The sequence below is a fragment of the Biomphalaria glabrata genome, chromosome 2 (genome assembly GCF_947242115.1).
Source record: "Biomphalaria glabrata chromosome 2, xgBioGlab47.1, whole genome shotgun sequence".
NCBI classification, from domain to species: Eukaryota; Metazoa; Mollusca; class Gastropoda; family Planorbidae; genus Biomphalaria; species Biomphalaria glabrata.
This window is the reverse complement of record NC_074712.1, coordinates 28022263-28042410: the sequence shown is the minus strand read 5'-3', so window position 1 is coordinate 28042410 and position 20148 is coordinate 28022263. Positions and strand designations below refer to the sequence as shown.

The 20148-nt window shown below is 35.9% G+C and overlaps 1 protein-coding gene across 4 annotated transcripts in view; it reads left to right on the top strand.

Annotated features, from left to right (window-relative positions):
* The first annotated feature begins 6808 nt into the window (after nt 1-6808).
* The window catches only part of LOC106052488 (adhesion G protein-coupled receptor E3-like), a 28999-nt gene continuing 15659 nt past the window's right edge, over nt 6809-20148 (top strand). For 2 of the 4 annotated variants that reach the window (XR_008776519.1, XM_056019800.1), the window contains exons 1-6: nt 6810-7250; nt 8206-8353; nt 10579-10749; nt 12425-12622; nt 13050-13864; nt 19505-19797. Coding sequence is in view for 2 of the 4 variants with exons in the window: in XM_056019800.1 (XP_055875775.1) it covers nt 7105-7250; nt 8206-8353; nt 10579-10749; nt 12425-12622; nt 13050-13864; nt 19505-19797 (1771 nt within the window). In the remaining 2 variants the exon portion in view is untranslated. Of the gene's footprint in view, nt 7423-8205; nt 8354-10578; nt 10750-12424; nt 12623-13049; nt 13865-19504; nt 19798-20148 lie in introns of all 4 variants that reach the window. The other 2 variants (XM_056019802.1, XR_008776520.1) reach the window with 2 other exon arrangements.

The window sequence follows — 20148 nt, the reverse complement described above, 5'->3', positions numbered from 1 at the left end:
GTTAAACTTTTACTAACTAATTTGACTTTTTTTTAAGGACGAAACAGCCAAACATGAAAAATATAAAGCACAACCAATCTCTTTAGCAAAATGTAATAAACATTTATTTGTGCACATGAAACAAGATTTAAATGTCTTTATGGCATAGATGTAGATCTTAATAGAATCACTAGAATGATACTATTATAGAAAGAAATTAGAAGTAATTATCCAAGTTCTAATATGTTACCTTTAGAAGTAATGATAAAATTGCATGTTGACTCTAACTCTAGATTCTAGAATATTCTGGATCTAATATCTTCTACAAACGAAATGATCAGAAATATAATCTAGATCTAGAATTAGATCTAGCTACTAGACCTAGATCAAATAATTAAAATTTTAATCTAAAAATAATCTAAGAAATACTAGTTACTACTACTAGATCTAAAATCTAGATAGTCTAGTAGATATCTTAGTAACTCTAGATTTAGAGATTTTAGATTATTATAAGTATGATTATAACTAGATATGGGTCAATATGGGTACTTAGATCTATATACTCTAGTAGATAATACTAGATCTAGATCTAATAGATCTAGATATTAGGTATAGCCTAAGTATAATTATAATAGAAGTAGGCTAGATGTAGATCTAGTCTAGATTTAGTTAATTTAGTATTAGACGACTATTATTAGTATTATAGTCATTATACTTATAGATCTATCATCTATCTATGCATCTTAGGTCTTAGTATAATAAATAATCTAGATATATCTAGATATATCTAGATCTAATCTACTTATCTAGACTCTAATTCTAGAATAGAAGAATCTCTAAACTAATAGATCTAGTCTAATAAAGTAAAGTGAAAAGTAATATATATAGTAAAGTCACTATTGCGGAACAGTTTGCAGCTACTTTTAGTTTTGAATTTTTTGCTCCGTAATTGTTAGACCTATGGAAAAACTAAAAGTACCTAAGCGTTTTCCGATCAAATGGACACATTGTTTAGTTTTTCAACACATATTTAAATTTTAAAAATTCAACTCGACTGAGATATGGTCAGTCACAATTACGGAACAGGATTTTTTAAGAAGTCACAATTGCGGAACACGGTAAAAATGTCGGAACAAAGCCTATATAAAGTCTTATATAATACTTGAACTCCTTACTCTTTACATTTTTTTTAAATTAAAGCTAAAGACACACATTATATCTAAGACTCACATTTTAGATTCTTTACCTCTTCTTTAATTGTAATTGACGTCACACTACTCTGATTTTCCTTATAAGGTTTATTTTCCACATTCTTTTTTGTTATATTAATATTATATAGGTCTATATGATATTTGATATTATGATTTGTCTACTTTTTTCTGGACGTCTGGTTATCATAAATTCTATATTATATCTAATATTTTTCACTAAATGTTTCTAAATTTATGTATACTAATGCAAACTCATATTTAAATTCCGAAAATCCAAATCACTATGTAAATATTAAGCTAAATGCACAGGTCAAATGAATAACATCTATAGTGTTCCACAATTGTGACTATCTTTAAAAAGGTAAAACCTGGGTAAACACCTCCCAATTTTTTTAAAAATTGAATTCCAGGAGAACAGCTATGAAATTACGTTTTTTCACATCCATTTATAAACCGAAAATTAGGTGTATCATGCAGGTGATGGGTCATTATCATTTTTTAAAAGCCTTAAGCCTTGACCTATGCGGTTCTCCTGGTACGTGAAAAATAATGGACGATTCCACACCTGTCAACTTTAACCTGGAGTCAAAATTAATTTTTTGCTGTTAAAGGAAAACCTGTATATCGAAAATGTAGAGAAATGGACCATGCGCAGTACCGTTACAGTAGTTTAGCAGAAAGTTTCAAAATAAAGTAGATTTTAACTAATTTCGACGAGCTGTTCCGCAAACATGCCTGTTCCGCAATAGTGACTCTACTATAATTCAATTAATAGTTAATAATACATCTAGATCTATATTATTGACTTATAATTTTAAATTTACATCTAGATCTAAGAATAAGACTACTAAGAGTTAGACTCTACTTAAGACTAAGAGACTAAATAATTAAATATCTATAGACAATTATGACTATAGATCTAATAGTAGTAATAGACTAACACTAATAGACTAGTCACTAGACGTCACTGACACTAGACTCTAGATCTATCTAGTAAAAAGTTTTAAAATAAAAAGAGTCGACATTTCTTTTAGATCTATAGTAAAGCTAAATTCTTTGCCAGCAGCTATACAGGAACACACTCATGACACTGGTGTTTAATAAAAAAGCAGCAAAATGTAGATCTATAGAAAAAAGGAATTATCAGGATTTATCAAGCCTTGAAACTTGCTAGAAATATAGATCTAAAGCTATGTAAGACGTGTGCGGCTCTGTGAAAGAGAAATGTGTACGACTCGATGCAAGTTAACTAGGGTAGAGTTAACTGGAGTGGACTACTGTCGTTAAAGTCTATACAGCGAACTACAGTGGACTTGAGCCGTTACAGTCGATACAGTCGATGTAAGACGTGTGCGGCTCTGATTCGGTAGACTTGAGTACGACTTGGTTCAGCTTTGGGAGACCTGGAGCGACACTGGGAAGTGTGTCGTTGATCTGTTCTGTGGAATACGGCTCGATGCAAGTTGAGAAGAGAGGAATTGCAACGAAGTGAAAAGATGCAGTGCAACGAAGTATAGCTAACTGTAAACTGACAGATATTGTACAGTCTTCTACGCTACATGTTACAGTAATGTTAGAGTTAATAGTCATTAAAGTTATATGAAACTGAAAGTTTAGTCGTCAAGTTCTTTACAGTGTTTTTATTTGTGTGCCAACTAATACATCTAGCCAGAAGATTCAGAAATACGTAACAATTGGTGTCAGAAGTGGGATATTTCTGGCTAGAATGTGTTCCATTAAACTTCTTATTGAACTTGACATGAAAGAACTTAGACAAGAGCTTCGAGAAAGAGGTCTACAGCTTAACGGAAATAAGGAAACGCTAACAGCACGTCTCAGACAAGCCCTCTTGGAGGAAGATGAGAATCCAAACACTTGTCAATTTGAAATGAAACCTAATATGAGGGAGCTCCTGAGAAATTTGCAATACAAAATGAACTCGGTGAAAGAAAGCATTAAGAAGATAGAATCAGAAATCAACACCAGATTTTCTTCATTTAACCAGTTGATCAAAGTCATGAATGAGAATGAACAAATAGCTACCACGCCCAACAAGACAGAAGAACAAATAAATGATCAAACGAGAATCATGATTAATGAGCTGCTGAACACCCAACATTATCAGATTGAGTCGACAGATGAAAGAGCTACACCATTGATGAACAGCGAACAATTGTCCAACCAAGGATGTGGCGATACATACAATTACGATAGGCATGTTGGTGATAATTGTGCTGTCTGTGACTGTGATAGCAAACCCAATGAATGTGGCCCACAAGAAATGAAAAGAGACGATAGCTGTTATTGTTTCAACGAGAAGCTGAATGAGACAGTTGAAGAAACAAGAGAAGAGACCTATAGTTCAACCGAAGATTTTGCTAGAGATATACCCGATATGAGTACCTCAACCAGCCAGACAGAACAAGACAACGTTGGGTCTGCGTCCAAGCCTGTTGCTGTGGGCCTTAAAGACTTCTGTCTTCTATCTGCCAGTGTCTACGAGAGGAACTCGAAGTTTGATTACTGCACTCATGCGTTTGACAAGAACTGTACGTACGTAGCTATGCAAGAAGACTGTGAATGCTTAGAAATACACCAACAAGCTCTAGACTTAACAGAAGCTTGTACAGCTGTCAAGGTAGGCGTGAGAAGCCCTGGTGATAGTCAAGGAATTACAATAGAATCTGATGCTGAAGTTGATGGACCTTTGCACGTTGAATGTTATCAACCTGCCCCACAGTCGAGTCATCCAGACTCGGATAAAGGTGCTGACGTGTTTGACAACTTGCCTTCAAGTGGACTTGCAGCTCATTCGCAAAGCATCCATCGAAGAATAATGCTGAAGCAACTTGTTAGATCAACAGTCTTGATGACTACAGCTGTGAAATGCAATACCTTTCTATGTGCTAAGAGGCTGCCATCAGCATTGATCGACAAGAAAGCAAGACAACGACATCAACGCAACCAAAGAAATATCAAATGGAGGAGGCGGAGAAAGCGACACATGCAGAGTGCAACGTGGATGGCTCCGACAAGATCAAGATACAAACCCACCCCTTCTCCCACTGATAGACCCCCACCTGCATTTATGAAATTCCATAGCCCATGTTGTTAGAAAACAAGCCCACCACTTCTCCCACTGATAAACCCCCACCTGCACTAATGAAACTCCATAGCTCATGTTGTTAGAAAGATTCTGTCCAGAACCATCAGACCAAAGAAGAAAGCCTTACGAATCAGTTGAAAGTGTGAAGCCACTAATGAATAATCTAAGAACATTCCTCATGAGAATAGGTTTGATGAAGTATAACAGAGGTTTTAGAAGAACGCTAATCAAGTCAGAAGCAAGAAGGACAGAAAAGAAGTAGTTTAAGATGTCAGAACTGTAGTGAGTAACCATCTGTGACAGAACTGTACAAGAAGATCAACCCAACATCGTACAAACCGAAAGTCAGTTGCTGTTGTAAGAAGAACATGTGAATATTGCTGTACTGTAATGAACCTGGTCATCTCTGAAGAAGCTCTGGAAAAAGATGCTTGAAAATGTAAAACTCAGCCAGTGAGGCACGAACTCGTTAGAATGCTGATGAATTTTCTCGACAAGAGTGCCCAATGTCGTCATCTGAAAGTCGATGTTTCCATACCAAGATTGATGAAAACATTTGTGAGGAACTGCTGAAAAATGAGGATTTGGCTCCCATTCTTCTATGGAAAGAAGATGGACAACTGCCAGATTGAAAGAACATCTCTGAGAAGGGGGCAACCACCAAAGCTTCCTACTTGATCGTCGATCGATTTCATCAGTATCGTGGTGAAGTAGAATCTGTTCGGGACGAACAGATCTAAGAAGGGGGCAGTGTTACAAATGACAGTGATAGGTAGAGGTCAACGTATGACCCCGGCGAGATAAAACAGCAGCGGGTTTTCTCCGGAATGTACATGTATCAACAAAGACAGGATGTGACGTGTCCTTACGTGTTATTCCAGAAGGTACTAGCAATGTCCAGTGACAGATAGAGGTCACAACTTGTGACCCTGGCAAGATGACACTGCAGCCGATGTTTTCTGGAATCTACATGTGCAAACAAAGACAGGATGTGACGTTTCCTCACGTGTTATTCCAGAGGATACTAGCCGTGTTTGTGCAACTTTGGACAAGCGATTAGGGACTCTATATAAGCCAGAGAGTTAATGTGAAAGTCAGTCGGATGGAGTCGTGAGTGAGCCGTTACAGTCGATACAGACTATGTAAGACGTGTGCGGCTCTGTGAAAGAGAAATGTGTACGACTCGATGCAAGTTAACTAGGGTAGAGTTAACTGGAGTGGACTACTGTCGTTAAAGTCTATACAGCGAACTACAGTGGACTTGAGCCGTTACAGTCGATACAGTCGATGTAAGACGTGTGCGGCTCTGATTCGGTAGACTTGAGTACGACTTGGTTCAGCTTTGGGAGACCTGGAGCAACACTGGGAAGTGTGTCGTTGGTCTGTTCTGTGGAATACGGCTCGATGCAAGTTGAGAAGAGAGGAATTGCAACGAAGTGAAGAGATGCAGTGCAACGAAGTATAGCTAACTGTAAACTGACAGATATTGTACAGTCTTCTACGCTACGTGTTACAGTAATGTTAGAGTTAATAGTCATTAAAGTTATATGAAACTGAAAGTTTAGTCGTCAAGTTCTTTACAGTGTTTTTATTTGTGTGCCAACTAATACATCTAGCCAGAAGATTCAGAAATACGTAACAGTATGTATGTTAAAAAAGTTTGTAAAATTTGTAATTAAACTTTTTAGTTTGTAACTAAAAAAAATAATTAAACTAGGATTTTAACTAAACTTATTTTTTAAATTAAACTTTGGCCTTAACTATTTTTTTTAGTTAAACTAAAAGTTATCAACTTTTTAGTTAACTTTTGCCCATCACTAATCTATAAGGCCAGTTGTTGACGGCGGAAGCAGGGGGGAGATCACGAATAAAGACCCAATGGTGTCCTCTAACAAATGTTAGGTATTGGTTCAATACCAATGTTCATGTTTGGAACAAAAGGAATGCGTTTTACTTGATCTACCATCTTCAGTTCTAGAGATAACTACACTGTCAGGGTTATTACAATTCCTCTATCAGCTTGCAAATTTTGGGGCTTAAAAGCTTAGGAGGATGGACACGATTCTAGAAAACAGCCCTAAGAATTTTCCCCTAAATTTGACAGTTGATGTGTAGCTTTGAGAAAAAAATTGCTAGCTTTTCGGCCACATTTGGAAAACTCTTGTTTGACTGTTAACAATGTGAAACAAAATGAAATTGGGCTAGAGAGAAAATCTTTATCTTGAACAGATTTACGTTTTGAGGCATTTAGTCATGTACGCCTTCTTCATTCCAGAGTTTAATATAATACATTAATTGACGACCAGGAACATTTTAGGCACCGTTACCTAATTCTGGATCTACCGGCTTGTCATTAGCACTGGATTTATTCTAGTAGTTTGACTCGCTAAGCCAGGAGATTTGTTCTCGCCGTTTGGGGGAGGAGGGGGGAAATGAAGAGGGGAAAATGTTCTAATTGTTTTTAAAAATAACTCTAATCAAGTCACGACTTCATGGAATCTGGGTAGAGGGTGTAACCTGGAACCCGGACACGGATCTCAAAAACCGCTCTAACGATTTTCCTAGAAATTTAATAGTTGGTGTATATCCATGAGAAAATAATTACTAGCTCGTTGGCCACAAAGGAAAACTCTAGTTAATATTTTTTTCAAAGCTGGTTTGCGAACTAATTGTAGATCTAGATCCAACATCGGTTTTGAAAAGACTATCGCGTTCGGGAATTTCCGAGTTTAAGGCATTATTGTTTCAAGAGATTAATAAATAAATGTTCAGGAAAATTTTTCGCATCGTCTTCTAAGTGTAGATCTAATGTACTATCATTGGACTATTCTAAAGTGTAGTAGATATAGTTGGCCTTCTTCAGTCAAAGAACGACTATGGTTCATCTTGAACACTTTTTCATGTGACTGTGGAGCCTTATTTTGGAGAGACACTCCCGTCCACAAATATCGCAGGTTAAGGCGGCTTTCGCTTTGGTGGTAGAGGAGCTGGCCATTTTTCGTATGGCACGCTTTTCTGCCAGACCTGAGGCCCATGTTTTTTTGTTGTTTTTTTTTTGCTGTCCATAGCTTTCTTGGTCACCGTCTCTCTCCATCTAGTGCGTTCTAAGGCTATGTCTTCCAAATGGTCAGTATCAACGTTATATGTTTTAAGGTCACGTTTTATTACAACCACGTTACGGAGGTTAGGACGACCAGTTTTTCTTGAGCCAGACGCAAATTGCCCGTAGATATATACATTAGTTTAATTAGGATTCTTTCTTGGGGGTAAGGGGGCAGGGATAAAAAAGTGTTCCATTGTTTTTTAATCTAACATTCATTTTCATTAAGAGAAAAACAATGACTCTATATGATGTATAATCATAGATTATATATATATATATATATATATATATATATATATATATATATATATATATATATATATATATATATATATAGTCTATGTGTATAATGGAACTATTGTCTTTTTAAAAGAGTATTTTCGGTGTTTTTCTTGTTACAACCTAGTGTTATCTACATATGTGTATAATAATTGCTTTATGATAGGTATAAAGGAGGAATAATTTTTTTTAAGTAATTTGTTTAAAGCATTTCTTTTTTATGTTACTTGGTTATCAAACAAGTTTTGTCGTGTAGTAATTTTTATTCACACACACAAATTAAATAGCACAGATACACATTTCACACAGTTACACATTATACACATAATATAGCTTCAGGTCCTTAAACTGACAATAAATTCATACGACCACGATACATATGATTTTCACTATAAGCTCTTCGTGTGATTGAAATTATATCTATCTAGTGATATTTTTAATATTAATAACATGTTAGTTTATTTATCATTTCTGTTTATTTATTATTTCTATTTGTTTGAAGTAGCAACTGGTATCTATTCCCACAGAGACAACGTAATCTCGTCTTGCCCTAATGATGACAGCGACACAGACCAGGATGTCAAATACTCTTGTGAAAATCTAGTTGAGACAAGCAATCGAGTGTTGATTAGCCCTGCAGTATATACCAACATATTTTGTTCCATTTGTGCTACAGTAAGTGTAGTTATGTTTTTAACTTTGATGTTAATGAACGCTTCTTGCTAGAACAATGGGCTATGTTGCTCCTAATAAACATTGTATATATGTCAGTCGCAAATAATCCAATATTTTTAGTAAAAGAAGTTAGGAAAGTAAATTTTCTTTTAAAGAAATTACGAATGTTATATAACATAAAACGACTGACCAGGATATACTATAATACAGAGATTTCATTTCTATATAAAATGTATCTAGGTAGGTGCTGTTTTATTATTACACACCAAGTATCGGAATAAAAAAAAAACCACAGGTTCCTGTCTGTGTACTTCATTTATAAAATATAATGTACTAAAAAAATCTTTATAATGCAACAATGTATCACCGAATAAATTACATCTATAGTTATATAATACAACAGATCTAGATCTAGCCATGCGGAATGCGTTTTTCTTGCTTATATAAGAAATATAATACATGTATTATAATTGTTACATATCAAAGACAAGGTGAGATCAGTGACATAGATTTAGTATCAGATTAAGGGGAGGTATCCCTGAAAATCCTATTTTTGTTATTTCTAAAGCTAGGCCTTTGAAATTTGTTATGGTAACATATAATGATATTCTAAAATAAATAATACTAAAAAAAAAGTTTTTTTGAATGATGGTTGCCATGGTAACGGCGGCCATCTTATTTATTGTATACAAATTAAAACTCGGAATTTTGTAAAAACTATTCATCAAAAATACATGAAATTGAATTAAAAGATAAGAAAAAAAGATCCTATAAATTGGTAGAACATCAGGATTAAAGATTTAAGTATGTTAAATTTTTTACAAATTTTTGAATTTTTAGTATATTTTAGACCTAAAAAACAGTATAAATATTAAATAAAATTGCTTTAAAAACAAAAGTAAATAAAATATTGAAAAAAAATCACTGTACGAGTAAAGTAAATGATGTCTTTAAGAAGTGTTACAAATTTCATTAAAATCTATAAAGTAGTATAGGAGAAATTCCTAGTAAGGCATAATGACATGTGCAAAATTAACATTTTGAGAAAAATGAGTTTAAAGTATAAATTTTATTAAGATTTTATCTCATAACCTTTACAAAAACATTTAAAAAACATGTTTTAGACACAGATTTAAGCAATAAAAATGATTGTAATGTAATGAAAAATGATTGATATTCTTAATTATGTTATTAGTTAAAAATCGATATCCTAGACCCAAAAAAATTTCTCTAGGGATACCTAGACACAGACAAATTCAACAACCCGCCATATACAGCTAATTTTCAGCCGACATACTAGCATAAGTAAAGTAAAGTAGGTCAATCCACCATGGGCATAATGGCATCGCGCTGTAAAAACTGATGCAGAAAATGCAAAGGACTAGACAGCAGCTCTGTCATAAGAAAAGTTGCATCATAACATTATGTCATTATTACAAATACCTCTATTCAAGCCAGAACTGCATAGAAGTTGGAGCGTGGAGCTTGATTGCTGATCTAAAAAAACGGCTCTAATGATTTCTCTATAAATTCAACAGTTGATGTATATCACTGAGAATAGAATGACTAGCTCGTTAGCCACACTGTCAAAACTCGAGTTGGACCGTTATAATTTTTCTAACGAAAAAAAAAAAGGAAATACATTTAAATTTGGCAACAAATTTCAGTTAACGAAAAAGCAGCGTAAAGTTGTTTGTTAAATGTAATAGTGCTTAAAGCTTCTTGATAAATTATCTAAGCTTTGCTTTTAGTTTTACGTAAATGTTATATAGAGATTCTAGATATAAAAGTATATGTTTGTTTATAATGTTTTACATGTTTCGGATGTTCCTTCAGAGTTGAAGATAATTACTTCCTAGTCCAAACCTCCCGCAGGACGACGGGGGATGGGAGCGGGCAGGGTTTGAACCTGGGACCATCGATAAATCTGTACGACAGTCCAGCGTGCAAACCGCACGACCAGGTTGCCATCCTAGATTTGGACTAGATCTTAAAGAGTTCTAAATCAGAAGTCTAGGTCTAGTTCTAAATGTCTATAAAGTACTTATTAATAATGACTCAGTTCTACAATGGCCACTGTCCTAATGGGAACATCGTTCCTTAAAGGAGCTGACGTTGTTAAACTCACGAGTTTGGGCTAATTTTAATTTTATTTAATTTTATTTTTGCTTGTAAAATGGAGGCATTCTTTAGCAAATTTTTTTTTGTTTATTCCAAATGTACAGATGAGATTTCCTTACATCAATAAGTGCGGAATCTCTGGAGGTAGCACAGGCTTAAATTTCAGGTCACCATTTGACTTCATTCTTAGTTCTGACGAAGACATTACAGAAGAAAGTCAATCATACGTCAGTCTAAGTCCAGTGTGTCAGTCGTTTGAATGGTCATCTCCCAAGGTGTGTAAAATAATTAGTCTACATTACATTTGTATTCAATGTTTTGTTTTTAGTGTACTTGACTGATGTGGTGGTATACGTTGAATTAGTCAACTTCATACTTTGTAGAGAGAAATAAAGTTTGAAACTAATGATATCTATAAAACCTTCTTTTTTCATAAGCAGTTTGCTGGCACAGTGTATAGTGTGTTGTCTTGAAGAGGCTTGAGCCCTCGAGTTCGAATTCAGGTCTTTCATCTTTTTTTTTTATAATAAATGCATTTAAAAAGCGATCATGGCAACATACACACCGTTATCTCTTTCCTCCACCTCCCTTGACCAACTAGTTCTGCAAAGTGATAGAATAATACCATGAAATTGCGCTAAACAAAACAATTGTTACAAATATTTCTATCATTGTTAATCTCGAATCTAGATCTATGACAAATTTAATGTAATGACTGATCAGAAGTATTTGAGAAAACTACGCTTCATATAAGTTGTATTTTTTTGTTTTTCATATTAATGCAATAAAAATAAGGAAAGTGTTAATGTGGTGAAGGGAAGAATTTATAGAGTAACATTTACGCACTTATTTACTAAGTCTCTTTTTAGCTTGCAAATTCATGGAAACTGGTTTGAAAAAATGATACAGATCTCGAAAAAAATTTATAAAAAATTTTTCCAAAAATTTTCCTAGGAATTCAACAGTTGATGTATATCTTTGAGAAAAGAATTACTAGCTAATTGGCTTCATTGCAACAATTCTTGTTTGACCGTTATATTTTTTAAAAAAATATTTTCTAACATTAAGTTTGATCTTGAAAATCTTTTTCTTGAACAGACAACCGTCAGCGGGTTTTCCCGCTTGTAGGCCCTATTCATAAACCCTTACGGTGCGTGAGATAGTTTTGCCTCAACATCAAAATTGTAATTTCATTTTGTATGCATTTACTATAAAACAGCTCAGAATTTTAAGGTTTAAAGTATTAAATACACAAATAGATTTTCAGGAAGATAGTAATTCTAGATCTATAGGTATATCATTAGAAGTTTATATACTCTGATTGAATTTATACATTCGCTTTGTTGGGTAAATGTTGAGGGCTTACTATATGTTGTGTATCTTTTGTTTATCATTTGTTAATTATTAAGAGTAAAAATAATCGCCCCTGTGAAAGGTCATCAGATTCTTGGAGGAATAGTCTGTAAAGCAAAACCTTTATTTTTAAAATTACTTGTTTATTTGTGCAAAGTATCGCACATTAGAGATCGCGAATTAGCTTGATCAGGAGCAACATTTCACTATAGTAAATAACTGTATTAAACGTGAGGGATATACAATGCATTAGGTCTGATGTTGATTTAATTCTCTATTTTTATCACTATGCTCTCATGTGTAAAAGCCTATTTGTTATCGATGTGGATAATCATATGTTTTAAAGACTATTTCTTATTGATGCCAGCAAAACATCCTAACGAATTTACTCACAAATATATTCTACACCTTATATTATTAGGTACTATTGAGGGAAAGGCATTGCATAAGTCTCAGAAAGCTTGAGGCAACCAAACTAACAAGAGTTGTTAAATAGTTGAACCAAAAGCTGAATACCAAAAGCTAAATCTTAAATGTTATCATTTTTTTTAATTTTTTTTTTGCAAATTAAAATTGTATTACCATTACTAATTCTAGGGAAAATGCCTACCGCTATTCTGTTCCGAAGGGAAACTACTCGGTAACACAAGTTGTAAAACAGCAATATCCCAGATTACTGGACTTGAATATACAATTCATATTCTTTTACTACCTAAAGACACTATGGACTCGGAGGACATGTCAGGAAATAAAACAATTTCCACAGAAGAACTATTTTATGGAGTAGAAGCTGAGGTAGTACGCTTGTTTGAAGTGACAAACTTGTATTGACTTTTATTAAATAATATAAAATAGTTTTAACACTTTATAAAGAAGGGCAATTTGAGAACAGTTGTCTTTCCGCTGAGAACAAAGTTACCATAGGGTTTTATGTTTTAAGAAGTTTGACTTATTCTATTATCAGCCAAATGAGATTCTTTGAGTCAGAAACGCTCTGAAATTTCAGGCCAATAAGCATTTCGCGTATTTAGTTATGTTTGATGAAGCTCTAGAGATTAAAACGATAAAAAAAAATTGACACCAAATGTTCAGAGAGATGCTGCCATTATTTTAAATGTATTTGTTACTAGATTCTTTTGTAATTAATTATTATATGATATAGTAAACTGAGGGATTCATTATACATTGATAGGGTTTAATTAGTTGTTCATTTTGTCTGCAGGTTACAATTGTGTTCAAAGATTTGATCGAAAGCGCCTGGTTAAATATTGGTCTTGTGATGGAAACAAAAAGTAGAACCAATCAAATTAAATTTCTCTGGATTGACGGAACAATATTATCCACCAAAAATATTTCACGGGATGAGTTTGAAATTGTTACACTTGAACGACTTTCATCTTTCAATATAAAAAACTTCAGCATTGTACTAAATATGAAGAACATTTATGGATACGTTGATGGTGAGACGTACTGTCACAAAATGAAATCTACATTTATAAATCTGGATTGCCAGATATATCAGTTTTCTCTGGTGGCATCATCCTATGTGGGAGTCTATCAGTCGTCAAGGACTCACCTTGAGTTAAATCGTATCCTTACTTGTAGATATGTGAAATTTGATCCATCAAATTATACTCTCCACATTGATGAAACATTTGCTCCGCCCCTGGTTACTATCGTTCTTGATCTTGAAGTTATACAACTAAAATTTACGTCCCCTGAAGACTTCAACATGTTATTTATAGACCAAGAAAGTCAAGGGAAGTTACTGGTGTGTAAAGAGTTACTGGACACTGTTAGATTTAGACTGAGTGCGACAAGGACTACACCTATACATATGGTTATTGATGATGTAACTAGAGCTGCTCAGTATTATTTATCCTGTGTCTGTTTTGGGATCTCCATACTGTGTTTAACTCTAACTATCCTGACCTACTCTCTGTTCTCATCACTGCGAACTCTGGCTGGACAAAATAACATGTGTTTAAGTGTGACGCTCTTGCTGGCCCAAACCCTATCCATCGTTAATAGAGCAGTGTAAGTTTGTGTAGGTCTATCCATCGTTAATAGTGCAGTGTAAGTTTGTGTAGGTCTATCCATCGTTAATAGTGCAGTGTAAGTTTGTGTAGGTCTATCCATCGTTAATAGTGCAGTGTAAGTTTGTGTAGGTCTATCCATCGTTAATAGTGCAGTGTAAGTTTGTGTAGGTCTATCCATCGTTAATAGTGCAGTGTAAGTTTGTGTAGGTCTATCCATCGTTAATAGAGCAGTGTAAGTTTGTGTAGGTATATCCATCGTTAATAGAGCAGTGTAAGTTTGTGTAGGTATATCCATCGTTAATAGAGCAGTGTAAGTTTGTGTAGGTCTATCCATCGTTAATAATGCAGTGTAAGTTTGTGTAGGTCTATCCATCGTTAATAGTGCAGTGTAAGTTTGTGTAGGTCTATCCATCGTTAATAGTGCAGTGTAAGTTTGTGTAGGTCTATCCATCGTTAATAGTGCAGTGTAAGTTTGTGTAGGTCTATCCATCGTTAATAGTGCAGTGTAAGTTTGTGTAGGTCTATCCATCGTTAATAGAGCAGTGTAAGTTTGTGTAGGTCTATCCATCGTTAATAGAGCAGTGTAAGTTTGTGTAGGTCTAGATTAGGACTAGAAGACAGGACAAGGGGGCGCGGTGGCTGAGTGGTTAGACTCTCGGCTTCCGAACCTGTGCGCAAAATGTTCCAGAACATTAATTTATTAAACTCATGAATGAATAATGCCTACTAACGAAATTACCCGAAGACTCAGCGTCTGTTCAATATAAAGTTTTTCTAGTTCTCTATCCACATTTAAATTATTTTCTTTTTATACTTTCAAAAGATATAACAGTCAAACAAGTTTTTCTAGTGTGGCCAACGAGCTAGTAATTCTTTTACCAACGGTGTTGAATTTCTAGGGAAATCGCGAGAGCCGTTTTCAAGAATCGTATTACTCACCCTTTGTCCATTTCTAATGTGTGACTTAAACAATGGTATTCAGGAGCGTTCTAGATGTCAAAATCGGCCCGGGTATTTTTATACCATCAGATCTATAGCTCATATATCATATCATGGGCATCAAAGTCTAGGTCCACCTGTTCTCAAAATCATTTTGTTAAATTTGATAATATATCGATAACTGTGCGCATGCATACGGTGAACCCTAAATTTGTATAAGCAACAGAGGCCTTATGCTGCTTTTTAATCGCTAAGTGTTTAGGCCCTTTTAGAATGAGCCTACTAGTACCGTTGTTGACTATTACATTATTTCGGACAATGTGTTAAATTAGCATGTCACTGCAGACTTTGTCAACGATTTTTTTTAGACACGACGTTTTTACAATAGAATACTTTAACTTAATACGTTTGTGACAAGTCAAAAACTCGCTGTCAGAGTCACTCAAAATCATCACAGCATTAATTATCATTTTTCATTATTTATTTATTTTATTTTAATTATTTCCCCATTCTACCCCTAAATTCTTCACCCGCAACACCGTTTCCTCTCCAGGCTAGACTTAGTTGACCACATTGGAGATAGCTAGGCCACGTCTTTCGATTTATCTTCCCTTGACCGGAGGCAAAGACACACACAGACTCTTTGATCTTATCGGCAGGATGTCTGACAGCCGCAGTGGACACCACCTTGTGTGAAACGCAAGTCACTCTCCCCCCCCCCCCTTCTCCCACGTCTCTCTTTGATCTAAGAGATTACTCTGGTTAACACACCGCGTGATACTCCAAGGTGCGACTCTTGTCGAACTTCACCCACGTGTAAGATAATCCTTAAGCCTAGGACATTTCCTGTTTCCGCTCACATTTCCCAGGCATATATAAAGTAAATCAAATCAAGCCAGACTCTCTTTCATTTCTCCTTCGAGCTGAGCTATCGAGTCTGGACTATATCATTTATTCTTACTCCTAGAGGAATACCTGGTGGTAAGCCGAACTTAATCACAAGTTCCATCTTAATTACTCTGTGTATATTTCCATTGGATATTATCATGTGTATTTTATTATTTCATTTATATTTAATTAGTGCATGTGTATTTCTCACTGTCGTAAGTAGAAAACATAAACATGGCCAATGTATATTTTATGTATTGCATTAATCTATTAATGCTACGTTGCTCAATTGATCATTGATGCAACCATGTATATATTTGTACACCTTATTTTATTTCCTTTATCTCGGTTGACAGCCTTGATAATTTTACTATCGCACTAATACTGCGCTTAGAAAGGAGATATGAGTTATCTCCCCTGTATTGAATTATCTCCCCTGTGGCCATTTCACTCTAACGAGAGTTGCGCCGCTTGAACGGACACCCTCTCCATTCAAGCGCGCTCCATTGTTCTCGATCGACGGTCATATGTAAACATAGCGTCAGGGTCGCTGACCACCGCCCAATTCAACCCCCCCTTTTCTTTCTCTATCCACCTGTGTTGTTTATTTGAGATTATTATTTCCCCTTCTATGTACATTTTATATTATTACTTTCCCTTTTATGTACATTTTTATATTGCTACAATCTGCCATCTATTTTTCCAAATCCCATTTGTCATCATCTCCTCATTGTGCTCTAAAGCAATTCCACCAATCTGACGAATGCACCTCAGTCGAGGGTATCGATAAGATGCATGAGAGACATGTCCTAACTTGTCTTTATTTATCCGCAGCCTCCCTCAGGTGTCTGCCTATTTATTGGATCAACGATCTATTTGCCTGCCTACTTATTTGCTATCGAGAATCACCTATTTATGTGCTTAGTGCTATTCAGCACTGCACTTGCCTACTGAGATCTACTCAACTCTACCACTTGGCGCTATCGGCATTGCCCGCCTATTCGACAGCCCACCTGTCAAGCTATTAGGTGCGACGTCCCTATAGATTCAGATCTGTGTGAGACGTCATAGCTACGCCAACCCTCTGCAACTCACTGGACATATCCTGTCAACTACGCTGCCCACGGCAGATCCGCTCTGCCCGCAGTAACCTTGTGCCCACGGTAGCCGGCCACCCGCCCTACTGTGCCCACTACAGATATTAGATTTTGGGGATTGAGACTCCACAAGAACTATATCACCGGCGTCCCTCTATCCGCTAGAGCGCCACCTCCAGCTGCAGAACCTCAAGCCAGGACACAGCCAGCTGCGACATCAACAGGAATACCAGCTAAGTCGGAGGACAAAGTGACATACTCTCTTATTAGGTGCAAGAGTGATGATTAAATCTAGTATTATTCAGAGATAGATGCAAATCCTCCCCCTTTTTATTCTTATATGTATATTTATGTAAATAAATATTCTTTTATTTTAACTTTTGTATCTATCTTTCATTGCTTGTCTCGTTGCGTGCCTGCTCCCGATTTATATGCTGATAGGTTGGTGTGTGATAGCTTTAAAAATAATCATCCCCTAGACATAAAACGCGCCAAACACACATCACATTTCCCTACCTGTCACAACGTTCCATAGTGGCGTTCATGAGGCCATTTTGGGTACACGGCCCATATAGCAAGTACACCCCTGGAGGGATTGTAAATATTAATGTCAGAGAAACCTTACTAACTTTGGAGTTATTTCAACAAAATCTAACTCACTACAACAACACGTCATTGCACCCTGCGACTCTGATCAGTCCTTCTTTCAACTAACGTCCACGTGACTTCATACAATAAATTATGACAGACCAGTCCATGGTTTCCTCATTCTATACCATCAAAAACAAGGTTACACAGACAGTTTGTGTGGAAACACAAACTTAAAATCGGCTACCAAAGTGGTCCATCCAGGCAGGAAAAGGCAGGTTTCAATATAAATGAGGTAAATGACAAACAAGAATGGAGAAAGAAGGTTGACAGATCCTGTGTGGTGCCCCAAAGATCCAGCAGACCAAGGGATAGGTGTAAGTGAATGTGAACTTAGATGTGAACCTGACCTAACTGATGTCTTATAATGAGTATCTAATTGATCTAATTGTTTTGTAAAGGGTCAATCTCTTAGTCAAAGCCTCAAGAAAAAAACATTTCCGTAAAAAAAAAAATCATTTTGTGTTTCATGGAGTTTTGTGTGAATTGCAGTTCACGCGATAATATGAAAACCTACTTATTAATTGTTGTTTTAAATTATGTCCAACTTATTTGTATAGTAAATAGATTTTTTCTCTTTATCTCCTTCTTCTTGGAATTGTCAGGTAGAGTTGAGCCTTCGGCTCTTGGAGCTCTAGGCCAGCAAAAATGAACAAGAGCTCCCTTTCACCGGCCTGAAATGAGAACAGTGTACACTGTTCTGTCTGGCAGGGTGTCAGACTCGCGGCCAGAGACCGCACGCACCGAGACCCCTGCCATTTTCTTTTTCTATACCAAGCTAAACGTGCAGATAACACGCCATTTATATAACGGCCCCTTTAAAAAATGGCGCCTGGATTGTGACAAGGTTGTCGGACCTTTTTTTTTTACAACTCGCACAGTGCAATGAGGATGCTCTCACACCCCTTAGGCACCCCCACGGGAGTCTTGTTTTGCTACCCTTTACCCTAATCGTTTCCTCCTACGATCGTTTCCAATCGGGCGCCACTATGAGGCAGGGTAGAAAAATTAACATTTTTTTTTGTAATTGTAGTATTTAGTATGACATCAGAACTTTGAAGGATCTAAAATATGATATCCGATATTCCTTTTCTCTTCTAAGTTCTGAGATCTAAAGGGGACGGACGGACGGACAAACAAGCAACACAAAACTAATAGCATATTTTCCCCTTTCGGGGGCCACTAAAAACCCACTCCCTTTCGTCGTCGTTACTTTGGAAATACATACACACACTCCACAAGATGGAGGACAACTCTGAATTCAAAGCTCTGCTGGCTTGTAGCTAGACCTAAACATGGGAAATGCTTCGGGAGTCAACACTGAAGAAAAAACAGAAGCCGGCGACACGTAGGCTACTTGTAGTAAATACAGCTTGACCAAGACAAGAGCCTGCGACGCTGTTGACCCCAAACTATATCGACACTTGTAGCTCTTTTTGGCACAGCATCAACGTAGAGAAGGGGAACTGCTGTGCTGGGGACCAGGGCTAATACCCGGGCATTTGTCACATTTCTATGCCATGATAAAGAGTCGCTACGAGACTGGGGGAGGCCATAAACTGAATGAACAAACTGGTCATCTTTTATACACGATTCACAATTATTGCCTGCATGTTTCACTCTCTATTCAGTGTCATTGTTGATGCCATTCGTGGTAAATATGTTGTTAACATAACGAAAATAGAATTTAATTTTTAAAAATTGATAACTTACTGGATCTAAAAAAGAAATAGAATGTCTAAATGGAATTGCAAATAAAAAAATAAAATAAATATAAGGTAACAAATTTGAATTTTATTTTAGTTTAAGTTTCCGTTCTTCACCATAGCTATTGCCTCGCTTTTAATTATCATTTCTATTTTTGCTTTTCTTTTTACCATAACAACTTATTTCAATGTGCCAAGGCTATTTATAATTTATAATTTATGAATTTGAGTCAAGTGAAACCCTGCACTCATCCTTAATGTACAGAGACATGCACAATGCAATGGTTAGTATGTTAGTGTGCTAAAATATTTAAATAGTTACGGTACCATAAGTTAATTAGTCTTTTTATTTCATTGTAGGTCAGCACCTAGCCCACTGTGTACAGCTCTAGGTCTTATGTTTCATTTCGCCTGGCTGTGGACTTTCACGTGGACATTCATTTGCAGTTTTCGCATGTTCAGAGTGTTTACGGCCAAGAATAGGACAGTGTCCAGCAACGGGGCAGTTAGTTTGTTGAAGCGAGTGTTCTTGTCCATCATCTTCCCTTCCATCGTCGTGACCAGTGTGGTTATTTCCAACTACTTTGTGTCCAGTGCTAGGACAATAGGATATGGGCTTTACAGGTGTTATTTGGATACAACATTTTTAATAGGTGAGAACAACAAAATATTTACCACTACACATTGACTCAATTTCAGTCATCTAAATTTCTGTTGTTACAAATATTTTTTGTGTCCGTATGTCGTCGTCACTAATAAATGTTTTTTTTTCTTTGTGTTTACGTCTCGTTTAATTAGTGTGTTGCTCCATGGCTTGTTGATCGAATATATTTTAATATTCGTGGTGCCCATGCACATGCGTTCTCGGAATGAAATATATTTGGTGACAGCGCCTACCCACTCTTCATGTTTGAAGTGTTCTTTCAATATATTCCAATAGAAGCCGTGTAGACTACCCTGAATTTTGTTGATGTTTTCTTGAGATCTTAAAAGTAATTTTAGAC